This window comes from Hyperolius riggenbachi, chromosome 2 (assembly GCF_040937935.1).
Source record: "Hyperolius riggenbachi isolate aHypRig1 chromosome 2, aHypRig1.pri, whole genome shotgun sequence".
Classification (NCBI taxonomy): domain Eukaryota; kingdom Metazoa; phylum Chordata; class Amphibia; order Anura; family Hyperoliidae; genus Hyperolius; species Hyperolius riggenbachi.
In genome coordinates this window covers 128,015,783-128,033,967 of record NC_090647.1, presented here as the reverse complement: position 1 = coordinate 128,033,967, position 18,185 = coordinate 128,015,783, and the positions used below count along the sequence as shown (strand labels likewise).

General features: G+C 42.9%; 2 protein-coding genes and 1 long non-coding RNA gene across 5 annotated transcripts in view; 1 reads left to right on the top strand and 2 right to left on the bottom strand.

Annotated features, from left to right (window-relative positions):
* The window catches only part of LOC137545779 (cell adhesion molecule 1-like), a 48,540-nt gene extending 47,932 nt beyond the window's left edge, over positions 1-608 (bottom strand). For all 3 annotated transcript variants that reach the window (XM_068267377.1, XM_068267378.1, XM_068267379.1), the window contains exon 1: positions 494-608. The gene's annotated coding sequence lies outside the window, so the exon portion shown is untranslated. The remainder of the gene's footprint in view (positions 1-493) is intronic.
* LOC137545780 (uncharacterized) overlaps positions 1-18,185 on the top strand; it is a 107,788-nt gene that overhangs the window by 57,672 nt on the left and 31,931 nt on the right. The gene's annotated exons all lie outside the window — the stretch shown is intronic.
* Positions 11,349-18,185, bottom strand: part of BIN2 (bridging integrator 2) — a 77,503-nt gene continuing 70,666 nt past the window's right edge. The window contains exon 11 of the mRNA XM_068267374.1: positions 11,349-13,060. Coding sequence (XP_068123475.1) covers positions 13,002-13,060 — 59 coding nt within the window. The 3' untranslated portion in view covers positions 11,349-13,001. The remainder of the gene's footprint in view (positions 13,061-18,185) is intronic.

Below are 18,185 nucleotides of genomic sequence, written 5' to 3'. Positions count from 1 at the left end.
GCTGATGCTGGATAAGTGTACATTCTGGTTGCTTGAGTTAGTGTTAAAAACAGGCCTAGCTAAAAAAAACAGTACTATGCCCCACATTGTATACTTACCATAAACTCAGTATTAATGTTGAAATACAGTAATTAAAAATAAATTAAGACAAAAGACAGACTTAACTTAATGTAACAGAGGTTCATTACTGTATAAAGAAATGTAAAAATACTGATACAACTAGAAGTATTTTTACTTTCATTTGGTTGAAGTCTTTGTGCTCCATAACACTCAATAACTGTGCCAATGCCTGAGTAGTTATATCAGGACTGCATAACCAGTATATAAGCAGCATTACGTGAGCTGTTTGCTAACTGCTTGTTATGTGGTAATGTGGATCTGTTCTACTCCTGAACTATATATTTAAGTCCTTTGTTCTTCGTTCAGCAGAGAGAATAGAAAGCCAGGTGTCTACAGTAGGTATAGAGAGGAGTAGCTGTAAACTAATACGTACCTTACAGATCGGTCAAGGGCAGCATACGTCTAGCCTGTATTGTTCCGGGGTTTGTGGGAACTTTAAGCAGAGGAGTTAATGCTTACTTAGCTTAAGGCGTTTCCTTACTCCTACCTTTCCAGTTTAACTACAAGCACAATGCAGAATGCACTGTGACTGTGTTTTGCCATTTAACACATTACAAGCACAGCCTATAAAAGATTAACGAGCAAAGCTTAAACACATCCAAAGAACTTCAATGAGAGAGACTATAAAACAATAGCTGTTATAAATAATAGCCCTATGTTTTGTTGCTATGCTTTTAATAGGTTAAAAGTATATAGTGCATATTTTGTCTTCTTAATCAGTTTTGGAGTCCTGGCCAAACCTACTGTTGTGGAAAGGCCACCTACAATGTCGCTCGGCTCAAAGGTTTAGGAGGGTGGCAGAGTGCCTCTGGGTTCAGTTGCTTCATACATGTACATTCAGTTCCTGGAAATTTGTACTAGCATAATTTTTTTCTTCTTAAAGCAGCATTAAATATGCATTGTTCTGCACTATAAAATGCATACTTATTGGCCTACAAACCCTTTTTTAAGCTCCTTCCCCTTATTTACTATTGGGTAAGTGGCAGTTGGTCCCTGAAGAACTGTTCTCAAATGTTGTCTCCTCCCTGAAGACACATAGCAGCCCCCTCTTCTCATGCACTCACTTTGCTTCCTTTCCATTGGTGCAGAGGGTGAGGCTGAAGTACTGGAACAGTCCAGATGACCTGGCTGTTGCACGACATGCTGCATGCAGTAATATAATCTTACGCGTGCCCTACCGCAATATGGGGAATGGGTGGGTGCATAGGCAGGAAAGAGATTGCTAGAAACAGCCAGAGGAGGGAATACTAGAATAGGGAGCATCTACTAACCTCTCATTTGACTACTACTAGCCACCTAGCCATTCAAAGTGGCCCAAAAAAAAAACACAGGTCAATAAACCATAAATTGATGATTTTTATTGTGAATACAGACTTGTTGATTAAACAAAACTTGGTTATAAAGAAAAACATAATAATCTAGCAATCTAGCGTCCTGGATAGATAGCCTGGTAGTTATTTAAAAAAACAAAAACAAATAATCAAGCATTATCTGGACATCTCAAAATTTGCATATTGACAGACTTGGAAATTTCACAAACAATGGCACCCATTCACTAAGCTTTTCTCTTGTCCGTATTAAAGCATCTGAGTCATTCACTATGATGAAGTCTTTTGTATTAACTAGTTATTTTCCTTATGCAATCCTAAACTTATCAAGCGAGTCCTATAGTTAAGGGCTGGATCCTAAACTTAAAGCACACCTGAACCCAAAATAAAATTATGAGATAATGAAATGCATGTGTAGTACTAATGGAAAATAGAATATTACATTGGTAACAAAGGACTGAGTCTCATATTTCTATTTTCAGTGTCTGAATTCTAAACAACAGCCATGTAAAATCTGCTTCATACTACTGCAAAATAAACATGAGTAATGACCTTTTGAACTTTTCAGTAGTAAAACCTTATCCATAGGGATGAGCGAGAATGCCTCTGGAAGCCTTGCAAAGATGTCCTTGCACTTCAGATGGCTCTGCAATTTTTTGGCAAAACAGTTTTGCGAACTGCATTAAAGTTAATGAACAGCAAAGCCCCCATGCATGTTATAATCACCTAATTTGCTAGGTGTGTAAAAAATATTTTCACAATATGACATAAAAATAAATAATTACCTTTAATCATTGGTCCCATGCCAATACACAGAGGGTCCCATGTCAATATCCTGCCACAACCAATGCACCCAATGAACACTTGCCACTGAATGAGGCAGCCTCAGTGATGTTATGGAGATGGCCCCCCGGGCTTCCCCAGTCTCTAAAGCTACACTAGGGTTAGCTAAACAAGTATTTTTTTTTTACATGAGTGGGGTTGGAGAAAGTTGGTGGCTGCAAGTGGGAGAGGTGCAGGATGAGTGGAGAGAGCTGCTATCTGGATGTGAGAGTCAGGGGTGTAACAATAGACCCTGCAAGGGATGCAACTGCAGGGAGGCCCCGAAGCTGCTGGGGGCCCTGTAGGGGAAACGTTTTTTTCCCTGTCCTGAGAGACTGAAAACGAAGGTCATGGAGAAAAAAACCTTTCTGCTCTCTGCACAGTTGTTCTAATAACTGCATCTGCTCTGCCACTGATAAGGAATCATGCAAAATTTTGCAAACAAAGATTTGTAGACAGTCCCTATTCAGTGTGTAGCAGGTTCTTTGTACAGAGACCTGCCCCCAGCCTCTCCACCCCCCCCCCTTCCCCCAAGTGCTGTGTACTGTAGTGATGCTGGAGAAGTCAGCAGAGCAAGTTCTGCTCCATCAGAGGAGGACAGAGTGAGTGTAATAAGCTGAGACTGGGAGCAGATTTCTGTATGCATATTCTGCACACCATGTGTGTCTGTATGTGTGAAAACATGCATGCTTTATCACAGAAATGCATGTAATAGAGAAAATGCCTGCAGTGCATCACTGCTGGCAGTTTTTATCTGCATGGGGAAACACATTTAAGTGTGCGCTAGCCAACTGAATAACATTGGTTCTCAGTTTACCTGTGAAGAAAGCAGGGGAGGGGGAAAGGAGGGGGCCCCATCCAAAGTTTTGCAGGGGGGCCCAGTGATTTCTAGTTACGCCCCTGGTGAGAGTTACAGATTGTGTGCTGGGTGGGAAGATGTGAGGAACTCAGTGCTGGTTGTATACCTTTGTAAAGGTGCTGGCTTTGTGGGTGCGGATGAATGCTAGCTGGGTAGAGAAAGGACTGGGGAGAGGATAGAGGAGCTGAATACTGTAGGTGGTAACTGGGGGGGAGGAAAGAGGTTCTGGGTGGGGGCAAGAGCTGGATGAGATAGGGGGGAAGAGTAAAGCCTCATACACATGGGCCACAATTGTCGCCGCAACCACGTGGCGCGCGTGTGTTGCGGCGACAGGTCACCCATGAGTATTAGGCGCTCGCCCCGAATTGTCACTACTAAGGGCTGTCGCCAGGCGATTGACATGGTCAATCGCTGGCAACAGCTGTCTCCGCAACTTCGCCGCAACTGTCGCTAGTCCGGCGTGTGTATGCGGACTAGCGACAGCAATACACACGCAGTGAGCGGAGCTTCCGGCGGGGGGAGGGACCTTCGGCGACTAGCTACATTTGTGCCTCGTGAGTATGAGGCTTAAGCTGCTGGAAGGGGGTAGGTAGAGGTTGCTGCTGGTTAGGGAATGGTGCTTGCTGTTGGGGTTAGCAGCTATGTACGGAGACAGGCATGTAGGCTCAGGAGGCTGGGCTGGTAGGTGAGAAGTAAGTATGAAGGTAATCACAGGTACATTTTTGGTCTCTGCACCAACTGCTATCAGTGGAAAGAACAAAAATGGCCCGGGCCATCCACATTGTGAGATGTGGCTGCTCACATTGGTTTTACATGCAGCCACTTGTGCAGCAGTCGGGAACATTATGTCACAAATGGCTGCATTTAGTACTAGACTGAGTAGCTGCATCTCTGCATAATGTGGGCTGATGTTCCTTTCCCTGATAGTAAAGGGTACAGCAGCAGTAGCTTGGGCCCCAGTAGCTGGTCCCCCTCCAAAATACACCCGTCGTTCACATGCTTACCATATTAATCGCCAGTGTAACTCATTATTAACCCCATTTCCCAATGGCAGCAATGATGATTCCCATCTGACAAGTGCCCACACACTGGAGCAAGCCTACTCAGAGCTGAATAATGGTGTGCCTGCTATCCACATGAATCCACACTGGTATTTAGCTCTGATCAAATTCAGAGCAGTGTGCAGCTACCTGCTGTCTGAAGCAACACATTTTATCTCCAGGACCCTCCTCCTCCCCCACCAGTGATTTCTGCTGTTACTGAGGCTGAATCTTCCTCCCTCACCTGGTCAGTGTTAAGATAACAACAGAGGTGATAATAACTTACTAGAGTAATAAGCTTGGACACAAAAATTACCAGGCAACTCTCTCCAGAAATAGAATAGCAACACAAATTATGTATCTCAAACGGAAACTTTAAAACCTTTTAAAAAAAATAAAAATAGTACTTTAACTGCTCCAATCTAATCATATATGATGCCGCCTTCTTTTGTACTTTTCACCATAATATTCCTCCGGGAGAAGATGAGAACCTCCCCCAAGGAACACAAATAATACTTCTACCCTCTTCTAAGTTGGCAGTGATTCCAAAGTTCAATCAATCCTCTTGTTAGATCTAAATATAGATGTGTCTATGTACACAACTTTATCCTATGACGTAAGTGCAATATAACAATACATTTGTACCCTGTGTTCTCCCCAGAATTGTTTTCCAAGCAGGTGGCAGTAAAAAGTAGCCAGATGGGGCGAGATGAGAGACTGCAGGGGCTGGTGCTTCTCTGCACAACTCTGCTTATAGCAGAGAAGGAGGTGAGCCGATGACAGCCGGGTGCTCACCAAAACTAGCTGAATGGAGCACCCAGCTAAAAGAGCCTGGGGAGAACACTGGTACCTGTATCCTATCTCTCTTCCAACCACCATTCAGAACACTCTTATGTAACTAACCCACTATTACCAGTAATGATAATACCCCTTATCTAGAACTCAATTGGTGTTATAAAATAGTTTCCTGATGACTGTATTTGCACAACCGATATTCAAATATAAGTACAGCTCCTCCCTAACTAGGTTTAGATTAAAGAAAACATCTGAGAATTAAAAAGAAAGTCAGATTTATTTACCTGAGGCTTCCTTTAGCCCCTAGAAGCCTATTCTTCCCTCGCCGCAGCTCTGCTCCAAGCCATTCTATGGTCCCCCACCGTAGCAGCTGCCGAACCGGCCAGGTTGGTGGCCTCTGGGCATGCACGAGGGCGTGGCCACACTGCTTGCATTTGTGCTCCCGTGGCCAGGAGTGTTCTGGGCAAGAGCAGCATATTGCGCCTGCGCAGTATGCTCCAGGTTGCATGCTTGCGCATGCACAGAGGCCCCTGACCTTGCCGGGTTGGTGGCTGCTACGGAGGGGAACACGGGAGACCGGCTTGGTAAGTAAATCTGATTTTTTTTTTAATTCTCAGATGTTTCTTTTAAAGAGAATCTGTATTGTTAAAATCGCTCAAAAGTAAACATACTAGTGCGTTAGGGGACATCTCCTATTACCCTCTGTCACAATTTCGCCGCTCCTCGCCGCATTAAAAGTGGTTAAAAACAGTTTTAAAAAGTTTGTTTGTAAACAAACAAAATGGCCACCAAAACAGGAAGTAGGTTGATGTACAGTATGTCCACACATAGAAAAATACATCCATACACAAGCAGGCTGTATACAGCATTCCTTTTGAATCTCAAGAGATCATTTCTGTGTTTCTTTCCCCCATGCACTGAAGTTTCAGGCTGCTCTTTTCTTCCTGCAAACAGCTTTGCCCTTGTTTGTAATTCCTCAGTATGTGAAAGCCCAGCCAGCTCAGAGGAAGATTTATCCAGCTTGTAAAAGATAAGAGAGAAGAGAGAAGCTGCTCTAATCTAAATAACACACAGGCAGTGTGCAGAGAGAGGCCTGGAAGGGGGAGTTCATAGCAGAACCACAACACTGAAGAACTTGGCAGCCTTCCAGACACAGGCCGACAAGTCTGACAGGGGAAAGATACATTGATTTATTACAGAGACAGTGATAGTATAAAGTGCTGCAGTTAGCCAGAACACATTAGAATAGCTTTTGGAACTTGTAGGATGATAAAAAACAGGATGCAATTTTTGTTACGGAGTCTCTTTAAGGTTTCCACCCCCTTAATTTATTAAGAAATGGGCCTAAATGATTTTCTACACCAGTTCTATATCATAAAAATATATAAAAAGATAAAAAAAATTCTAAATATCGTAACACTTCTTGTAATCCAAAATAGTTTCCGAAGCAAGGAATCCAAAGTGGTAGAAAGAACAAAGAGTGCACCTAATTCCTAGTTTTGCTACCTAAACAGTTTCTGTCCTTTAACAGGTTGTTTCCATAACACCTTTCTTATGATTTCCTCTTGTAGTTAACAAGTGAACCAAATGGCCCAAGACTCCGAAGAATTTGACATACAGTATGCATGTAAATTACTGTAAATATCCTCTTCTTTTAGAAACATTCTTGGTTCTCTTTAGCTTTATGCAATAAACAATAAACACATACGTTCTTTCCATATTCCTAGGATATTATATGGATAACGGTCTTGATGTACTTTTTCTTATAAAAAAAAAATATATATATATAAAAATGAATGGGCCATATTCTATTCGAGGTGATAAGTAGCTTGAAGCATTCAAGCTACTTATCATCACCTGGCCATATCACGAGGATTACTGGCAAATCCAATTGCTGGTTTCACATGCGGGATGGCCAGGTATTAAGAGCATTACTCCCGAGCGATGATTACGCCCGAGCGATGCTCCCATTGTCCAAGTGATTAGAAGTGAGGTTTTGCGCTGTGGTGTTGTCCTTCAGTACCACGGCACTCCTGCCTCCTTCCCCCCAGAGATGTGCCAGAATGCTGGCCTCCACTCATTCGACGTACACGCTGCATGCCAGCATAGCAGGCCTTTGACCTGAGCAACCCGAGCAGTCGCTCAGGGCGCCGGCTTTCAAGGGGGCACCAAGAGCTGGCTATCTAACTGAGGGAGGGCACCTACTCCTGCCTACATATACTGAGGGCACCAACACCTGGCTACCTATACTGGAGGTACTGAGGCCTGGCTACCTATGGGGTGAGACCCACACCTGACTTCCTATACTGGGGGCACCTATACCTGGCTACCTACCTATACTGAGTATGAGGAAATTTTTTTGGGGGGGGAGGAGTGGGGAAACACACTGCGGCTATAACGCGTGGTGAAAATTGTCTGTACATTCCAAATTGGGGTGGAGGGAGTGCTAAATGTCCCACTGGTTTTTATTCATATTCCTGAAAGTTTCTAGCCTTCATTTTTAAGTGTATTCAGGATAATGCACTCTTTTTACCCATTCAGTAGTTATTAGTATTTTTCTATTGTACATATGTGATGTGTCACGGAGATCTGAGCGCGCATATGTGATGTGTCATGGAGATCTGAGCACGCATATGTGATGTGTCACGACTTCAAAAAGGTAACTCAGGAGAAAAGGTGAATTGCATATGGGTCTGTGTGTGCACATGTGAAGAGGATAAAGGGGGGCACCAAAATCAGGTTTCGCTCAGGGAGCTGTGAGACCTAGGGCCAGCCCTGCATGCCAGTCTCTGCTGGCAACATCGCCATTCTGTGCCGCCTGCCGAGACCTGTTGTGATCGATGAGCGGAGCCCCAGCAAAAGCATCTTTTTTTGCTGCTTGTCCACTAGGTGCATCTCATTGATGCACCTAGTGGACAAATGGGGAACCTCAGCGGGAGTTTCAAAGATGCTTTTGCTGGCGCTTCTGTGAAGACAGAAAAGAAGAGACCGGCGGTGGCGATCACAGCTGTGGGCATCGCAGAATTATGTGAGGCAGGGTTGGCAGCAGAGGCTGGCGTGCAGCACGGATGGCAGATGAGCAGCGAGCGACTGAGTCGGCGGCCAGAAGAAGAACTTTCAATCAAGATTTAAAGGCAAAGAAGGATAAAAAAAGTCAAAGAAGAATCAGTGACAGCTGGAAAATAGAAGCATACAGAAGAGTTTTTTTCCCACTTAATTAAGCTCATTATAATATTTGTTAAGCCTAAATTGGTATAGAGTCAAAAGTCAAAAGTGACTCTCTATACCTATTTACGTGGAAGAGGTAGGACATCCAGATTCCACATGAGCACCCCAGGACATATGCACCCCACCTTCTCCTGGGCACCGGAGAAGGGGTAAGGGGAAGGCTTTGTCACCCGTCTTACAGAGCCCCCCATATCATGTACCATGTTGACTAGTATGGCGGAGCCCATACACGTTGGCTTAGCTATTCTAGTGATATGAGTCGTCATGGGTAATAGAAGAATTAAGGAAAGTTGGGGGGGGGGGGGGGGGGGGGCATGCCATTTTTTCTCATTTTTTTTTAAATGTAACCCCTCAATGCCCCACAGCATTATTTAACCCCTTGTCAACCGTGCGGGCTGGTATAGCCAAGATGGCTGAGCCAACCTGGGTGGAGCTCAACTAGCCACTCAATTAGCCACAGCAGCCCACATGGTACGGGGGGCTCTATAAGAGAGGGGCAATATTGGGGTACAGGGCAGGCCTTGTGGAGCTCTGCAGTCGGTCCCCTCCCCCGAAATGCAGAGCGTTACCATTATAGACTAGTTACTCACCTCTCAGCTCCACTCACAATCTGTCTTCTCCAGGCATCCCATCTCCATGTTTAGAGAACCCTCTACATGGCACTCTATTCATAAAGGCAGGGATGCCTGGAAATGACTATGGCTATCTATAATGAGGGGAATACTTCTGGTTACCTATAAAGGGGTCACTGTTGGCTACCTATACTGGGAGGAGGGGGGCACTACTTTTGGCTACCTATACAAATGGGTGGAACTCTAGCTACCTAAAATTAGTGGGTGTGTTGCTATGGGGCCCCATGATCTCAAGATACACCCCTGGTTACTAAGCCATATACTGTGGGAATGATCTTTAGTCTGCATAAGCTCAGTCACGCTATATTGTGAGAAATCATCACTATTTATCTAGATGCAGTATGCTTATTAGGAGGGAGAGGAAATAACACACTGACTGAGGGGAGAACAGATTGCTCAAGGGGCTGTCAAAACCATAGACGTTTCTCGGGTACTCTTCAAGGCAATAGTCGAGGGAGCAAAATCATTTATAAATGGATGGAAACATTCTGATAAAGTGTGCTAATGTTGAAAAGGCAATCCATCCAATTCCACCTATACCTCTTAGTTTAACATCTGAAGGGAAAAAAGGCCTACTAAAGCCACAGGTTTCTCATATAAGAGTGCTCCTAATTCCTGTTTTGGTACCTAAACAGTTTATGCCCTTTAACAATTTGTTTCCATAACACCTCTCCTATTCTTTCCTCTTGTAGTTGACGAGTGAACCAAATGTCACTAGACTCTAAAGAATTTGGCAGATGCAACTAAATAACTGTATCCTCCACTTTTAGAAATATTCTTGGTTCATTTTAGTGTCATAAAAATAAAACATAAACACATGAGGTACCTTTTTGGTTACTGAATTAGCAGTCAATGTTGTAGTTCAGAGACTGGAACAGAAATCCAGAGCTGCCCATAATGATTCATACCCCTTGCAGGGAGCTAAAGATAATTATTCATACCCCTTGCAGCGAGCTAAAGATCAGGGTGATGGCAAGAAGTCCCCCCAACCTGAAAGATTTGTAGCCCATTGCTAAAGATGAATGGGCAAAAATACATGTGGAGACATGCAAAAAGCTGGACTGCAATTATAGGAAGTGTTTGATTGCTGTAATAGCCAATATAGGCTTTTCTATTGATTATTGAGAAGGGTATCAATAATTTTGGACTGGACACTTTTTGCTCAAATGTAAATAAAAGCTATGAAATGTTTTTCCCCCACAATAATGCCTCTTGAACATCGTCTTATTATCTTTTGGGAGACATCTATGTCATTTCCCGTCAAAAAATTACATGCTGGTTGAATAAAAGTAACTTTAATATATACACAAAACTGAGCACTAATACATTTGTGCATCTAAGTGCACCTCTAAATGGTTCTGTGACAATTGTTAATGTAACCATGAGCCCCAAAAGAAAGAACAAAAGTCACATGATTCCCATAAGACCCTATGAATAGAGTAAATGTATCACTACACAGTAATCTCCAATGAAAAACATATTTTTATTGTAAACTCATAATAAACATAAAAACAATTAAAACCTTTTAAAATCTCCCAGATGAGATCAAATTTAATTATATCACTCCCCCTCTAAATAGAACTTAATGACAAAAATATATATGTGTGTATACATCACCAATCGTAAGGATGACACAAGGAGAAAAAAATCAACCTACAAAGTTGTATGTCTATATCAATAACAGAGTGCTCCGTGCTGTAAACATAAGTGAGATCAATAAATATATAAATTTGTGTGCAAGCCAACGCCCCCACCATCTAAGGGAGCGGGGCGCATGTGATACATTTACTCTATTCATAGGGTCTTATGGGAATCGTGTGGCTTTTGTTCTTTCTTTTGGGGTAAAAGTAACTTTAAGTCAAAATTTGACAGAGGTATGAATAATTATGGGCAGCACTGTACAGTTGGCAATGGTGTAACTACAATTCATGGAGTCCTGCAGCAAAACCTTTATAGCCCCCACCCTTAACCCTCCCTGAAGACCTTAATGGCCTGCGGGTCCATCTCACAAGGGTCATAAAACAAGCGAGGCCATTACTATTTTCACACCCATAACAAGTGTAGCTACAAAAACACCTAATCTGGAGAATGCTCCCCTGTATCGGATGAAGGGAAGGTTAGTAGCTGAGGCCCCCTAGCTCTTGCCCCCCCCCCTGGCACAGAGTCTAGTTCACTATAGTTACACCCCTGCATGTTGGATTACCTGAATCCTGGTAAAATGAAGGAGCTTCTGGGCTCAGGTCCTTCAATCATCATATTCCAGGAACAATAGAGAAAATGTATCTAAACCAATTACAGGAAATTTGATGCAAAACAGTTTCAAAGGTAGAGCAGCTGCTTAGAGTGACCAATCAGAATGCTTGATCTGGGATCTTGGAGTAGTTGTGCCAACGTCCCACTGTGTTGTTATAGAATGACACACAACACTTGCTTAATCCTCTTCATAATACATTTATTAGAAATGTTTTAATCATATTTTTTATTTAATGAGAATAGTAAGATTTACATTTCATTTTAAACTCAGGATAAACAGAGAAATTTATGTTACAATAGGTCAGATTTAAAAAGCAGAAATATTGCCAGGAAAAACATTGTTAGGTACATACCTTCAAACCCAACATGTGACGCTGGAAATCAGCATATTAAAATGGAAGGGAGTATGCCAAAGATTCATGCTTGATCGCTAAGTGGATCACTTTGCAACAGAGAACCTTACAGCTGATTAAACATTGATGCAGATAACAGCTAATTCCCTTACATAACACAAATATTTTGAGCGTCGTGAAACAGGTTCGGATAGAAAGAAATGTTTATGACATCGATTAAAATCAGTTAGTCTATTTTGATACTTTTCTAATGTGACCAGTAAATATTACAGGTGGAAAATGAATTATTATTTTAGAACGTTGTTGGCCTCTAACATAGACGTAATAACTGACATTTACTGGTACTACCTCCTTGCCGCATAAAAAAGGTGCTGCAAAATGAGTTATTAAATTAAAACCATGCTGGTACTAGAGGTATAACGGATTTGAAGCTGAGACAGGAAGCATTACTACACTTCTACCTGTAAAACTCTTAAAAGGCCTCTTTCATAAAATTGTTTTAACCTCCTTAGCGATAACCCCAAGTCAGGCTCAAGATGGAAATCTGCAGCTCAGAGTGGTAACCCTGACTCAGGGTAACCGCCTGAGATATATGCAGAACCTGCGTGCAGTGGACATTTGTAACTCGCCTCCCCTTTGGATACAGATTCTGGCAGACATTCATTTTCCGGTCCTCGGAGGCTCACCATCCCTTTGGTGAGATTGCCCTTTGATACATGATGTTAGATGGCGATCTCACTATATGGGGTAGAGCACCACCCAGTGGACGGAGGCAAATACTTACTTAATTGCTGCGCTGGATCCAGGGGAGGTGAGTTATATCCAGGGCTGTGGCAGATCTATCTAGTGGTGTTATTTTTTTCCTGATTTTACAGTCTAAAAGCTTGTGAAAAAAATCATACAGCTAAGTAATCAAATCGCTGGGGGGGGGGGGGTTAACAAAAATCCTAAGCAACAACTGAATAACATTGGAGCAGCATTTAGGATACATGGGGCTTGATTCACAAAGCGGTGCAACCACTTTGCACGCCTGTGAAAACCCCTTTATCACGCCTAAACTCAGTTTAGGCATGATAAGAAGATACTCGCACGAATTTTCCGCGCGCAAAGTTTTGCGCGCGCGCAGCGGCCCCCGCTTCGCGCGAAGCTCCCATTAAGCCCTATGGGACTTTGCGCGCGCACGTACGTACGCGCGGAAACTTCGCGCGAGTTAGAGCACAAAGCGGTGATAACTTTGCTGGTGCAGAGGTTATCACGCCTAAAGTCTTTTAGGCGTGATAACTGAGTTATCACCGCTTTGTGAATCGAGCCCATTATCTGCAATGAGACGCTGATCACAAACTGTTTTTGGGGTTGTAATAACAATGCTAAACGAACGCCAACTGGGCAAATAACTGCTGAACTGGCTATGTGAAAGAGGCCTTGTCCTGTTATTTTTTCTAGAATGGTCTATCCTTGTCTACATAGTCAAATACCCCTTGTGCATTGTTCTTCCTGTATGGTTCTGTTGATAGGCTCAATAGGAATATTTTACATGGTGACACACTGTTTCATAGTGTAACAAACGTTGGTTATGGCTCCATATTCTGCCTCTGTGCTGCCACTGGTGATGTTATTTGCTCATCACTACCTGTAAAAAAAATAAAAACAGATTACTCTGATTCATTGTGTTACATATCTGGAAACCTACACAGCTGGATGATAAGGTGGAGTGCATAATTGAAAATATATCCCCAACTTCAAGGCTATGAAAGACACACAGACACCATGCCGGTCAGATTTTAAGCAACTTGTAGCTCTGTAGTCTTGTAGCAAATTAGAAACTGCTGTTACAAAGTTGCTGTAGCTCTCAAATGGCTGAGTGTGCTCTGAGTAAACACAAAGAAAACTGCTGGTATTGTAGTATGAATATTTTTGCTTTTTCATTTAGAACGTACATTTAGTAGCCCATAAAAAACAAACTGCTTTTTGTTATTAAAACATACCTTATTTTTTCTCTTCCTTGCAAACAGGCCTTGTACGCCACTAGTTGGAGCTAATTTAGGGATGGGGTTACGTTTAGCAAATGAGGTTGCTCAGTCTTTGGCTTTCTCTTTAAATTGAATCTGTAACCCACCCCCCTAAAAAAATAGCCCCTGGCAGGTACTTTACTTGGAAGGGGGAAGCCTCTGGTTTCAAATAAGGCTTCCCTCATCTTCTTCATCCTTTGGAGTCCAATGCTGGCAGCCCCTGAAAAATCAGCCTACAAGTTTATCAACTGTGCCACAGGCGCAGTAGTGGCTTTCTGATGGGCTCTGGAGCAAATAGCCAAGCCCGATCGGGACGGCTCTACTGTGCAGGTGCAAGTCGCCTGTCCAGTAGAGCGCACCCGATTGGGCTCAGCTATTTCCACCAGAGCCCATTGGAAAGATCCTCATTAAAGTAAATCTGTAGTTAGAAAAAAAAGTCAGCTACAGTTAGGTCCATAAATATTTGGACAGAGACAACTGTTTTTCTAATTTTGGTTCTGTACATTACCACAATGAATTTTAAATGGAACAGATGCAGATAAAGCAGTGGTGTAGCTAAGAAGCTGTGGGCCCTGATGCACGTTTAGCATTGGGGCCTCCCAAGCACTCTATACATAACAATTGATACGGAACACCAAAACCTGCCAATGGCAACTACAATGTCTGAGGTGCAAGAAGGGGATGTTAAACAGTGTGTTAACCTCCCTGGCGGTAAGCCCGAGCTGAGCTCGGGCTATGCCGCGCAGGGGGAGATCTCAGCCCCTGGTGGGGCGATTTTTATTCTGTAAAGCACTTTGCTAGCCGCGCGCACAGCTTGATGGCGATCGGCCGCACGCAGCGGCGAAAGAGGGCCCCCCCCCCCGCCAGAGCCCTGCGCTGCCCGGACCAATGAGTTCCGGGCAGCGCTATGGGCTGGATCGAGTGCGCATGACGTCAGGACGTCGGCTGACGTCCATGACGTCATCCCGATCGTCGCCATGGCGACAGGAGAAGCCAAACAGGGGAACGCGTTACATACGCGTTCCCCTGTTTGCTATAGATGCCGGCGACGATCGCACTAGAGGGACACATGCGCCCTCTAGTGACGTTTCATGTAGCTACCACTCTGGTAGCTTTACATGAAACAAAAAAAAAATTTAAAAAAAAAAGGATTTTTGCCAATTAGGCAAAAAAAATTAACCGCCAAGGAGGTTAATGATCTCTACTATTCAAATCAACTATAGAAGTGAATATTATCAGCACAGGACCAAAAAAGAGCTAAAACTGTGTTTGAGGGGTGGGCCCCTCTGATCCCCTCTAGCCCAAGGGCCCCGATGCGGTCGCTACCTCTGTACCCCCTATTGCTACGCCACTGAGTTAAAGTTTTCAGCTGTAATTCGGCATCTGGTGATGTCCATGAGGCCAAGACTCCAGGCTGCCATTGCCATCAAAGGGTTTTCAACCAAGTATTAGAAATGAACATTTTATTTCCAGTTATTTCATTTGTCCAATTTCAGCCCATGAAATACTTCCAATACTACAATGCTTTTGTTGTCTCACATTTTTATGCAATCTTTTGTTCATCCCACTGAATTAAAGCCAAAAGTCTGCACTGCATCTGAGCTGTTTCTTTTAAAATAGTGATAATAATTAATGTACAAAACCAAAATGTGTTTAGGAAGATGGAGGAGATTTTAAATGAAGACCTGATGAGCGGACGGAGGGAATAGAGAGAACACGTGGACAAGATAGAGCAGACGGGCAAAGGGTATCTAGGATTATATAGGGTGGCCGAGGGGTGGGGCTAGCATCAAGAATAAGAAGGTAGTTAGATGTCCATGAGTTTGGCAGGGTTCACACTTGTATATGCAAAAAACACATGTTTATCCATGTGTGATTTTTCTAGACAGTATGCGCCTTCATATATGTTTTTCCTTACATGTTCTTTTAGAGTAGCTAATAAAAGTCAACTGGTAATGTGCATGCTGTTTACAAATCTGTGCTCCAAGATGTAAGTTTTCTCTGTGCATACTGAAAAGCTAACTCAGTTTCGACTAAAAAAGTAAAGTAAAATGTGGTGGTAAACACCTGAATAAAGACTTGCAAATAAATGAATAAACTTGAGTAGCTTATGATAAATAATAGCCTATAGAACCATGGGAATAATGGAGACATTGATGGATAACAGCTATTGCTTACATTAAATTTAGGGGGTACATCATATTAGAAAGGATAAATCAGACAGAAAATGTGGAAGGGTTTATTTACTTATGAAAACCTTTCAAGCACCTGCTGAGAATGAAGAAATTTATAATTTATAGACTAAATAATGTGTCAAAAGTGCAATTTCAGGGGTACTCTGGGAATAGCGATCACAATATGGTAACATTTGACAGGGTATTTCAATAGAGTTTTAGGCAAGAGGACACCTTAAACTATGAATTTTTAGAAGAGCCAGGTTTAAAAAGTGCTGTGTAAGATGCTGGCACTATATAAGTCAGAACCATAAACAGGTCAAGTATTTGCTATGCCTTGTAGACTGAGATAGCAAACCACAGAGCAAGGACACCAACAATAAAAGGCAAAGGTTTCATTGGATTGTAGTATATATATATTACATCATAGGTCAAAATTTCTAGGTATGTAAAAAGGCTGCTATATCTTGGACATGACTTACTGTAAAGGTAATGTATTAAAGAACTATAAAGCTGAATACTTACCTTGCGACACAGGAAGATGGATCCCAGTGATGTCCCATGTTAACAAGCAGGTGACGTCAGGCGACGGCATGCGACAGACGCACGAACGAGAGTTATATCGATCGTGGTACTTCGCGCAGGACTAGTAGGGGATCTTAAAGATCTGATCCACTATGACAGTCATTATTGCTGTGCATTGCTAAGTGTCATTCGCATAATCGTGTGCCTGTACCCACATTGCGAGATCATAGAAATGATCGCTCAACGCTTTAAAAAAACAGCACTTGACGGAAATATTGCATGGTGGGCATGGGCCTTAAAGAGACTCTGAAGCGAGAATAAATCTCGCTTCAGAGCTCATAGTTAGCAGAGGCATGTGTGCCCCTGCTAAAACGCCGCTATCCCACGGCTAAACGAGGGTCCCTGACCCCCCGAAATCCCCTCCGAGCAGCGGGGGATCTCTTCCGGATTGAGGCAGGGCTAACCGCTACAGCCCTGCCCCACGCGCGTCTGTCAGCGCGTATCTCCGCCTCTCCCCGCCCCTCTCAGTCTTCCTTCGCTGAGAGGGGCGGGGGAGAGGCGGCGATGCGCCTCTGATAGACGCGACTAGAGGCAGGTCTGCAGCCGTTAGCCCAGCCTCTAGGAACAGCAAAATCTACGACCAACTTTGTCGTTGATTTTGCAGGGGGGGGGGGGTTTGGGGGTGAAAGGACCCCCGTTTAGCCGTGGGATAGCGGCGTTTTAGCAGGGGCACATGTGCCCCTGCTAACTATGAGCTCTGAAGCGAGAATTATTCTCGCTTCAGTGTCTCTTTAAGGAGTGTAGTAAACATTTTTTTTACCTCAGTCTCTGTCCCAGATCCGGCTGTCAGTGAGACAAGAAATGAAGGGACATCTACCCCAGTGGGGAAAAAACTCAGCAGAGGAACTAGATTTTCCCCATGCTATCCAAACTAAAAATGTTTTGTGTGAGCTTACATGTTAATGAATTATATACAATGAACAGAGGCGCCAAAAGTATAAGATTAGATTAAATGAGCTTAAAAACCAACTTAAATGGCAAAATTGAAGGAGGAAGTGGTGGTCTTACCTCCCTCAAGCAGACACGACAACGACTGCGATTCAGACAGTCAAACACATTTATTAGGAACTCCAAAAAGAAATGCAACGCGTTTCGCAGGTTCAACCCCGCTTCATCAGGCAATATAGGGAGGAGTATCAAACTGAAAATGCCAGAGACCAAAGTATGAATACACTCGTACAATCACAAATGTGTTATTATATAATATTCAAAAATAGTGATTTCAATATAATAAACTGAGTTCAAATGCAAAACTATGGATTAAATATATAAGGTAAGCCCATGATTTAATTAATTTCAGAATAAATGTATCTTGGAAAAACACATATACATAGCCCAACATGGTAATGCATATGGTTCCCTCAATTAACTCAATAAATTGAGTTCAAATGCAAAACTATGGATTTTGTATATTCAGTATGTCACTAATAACACAATTCTCAGAATAAATGTATCTCGGAACAACCCATAGCCAAACATGGCAATGCAGAGAAATTGCAGCAAATGAGTGATTGCTTTAACTGACCTAATACAACATCCATGTGCTGCATATGGATTGAAGTAGTGGGTGTTTAATAGTAAATAATAGTGTATTCAGTATCAGGTATTTGTCCTGGATAAGGAGTGACTAAACTAAAGGTAATAAAGGTTTTGCTGGTATCACTCTAAGGATGTGTAAAGCATAATTATACAAACTAGGAGTCAAGATTCCAAAAGATGTAGCAAAGTGACTTACCAATCTGCACAAGGATTCAAATTAAGCGCCTCTGTAATGAAAGAGCAAGCCATAGCAGCTTAAATAGGTGTTGGGTGAGTATGGGCCAATCAGGGACTGCCATGTGGACAGTGTGGACAGGCCAGTGATGTAACTAGTGATGTAATGCTGGGCGGGGAAGGGGAAGGGAGAGAAAAAAAAAAAAAAAAAAAAAAGGGAATTGTGTTTGAAAAATTCTTAACTGAGGAATGGTAACCTCAGTGGTAAGCATGA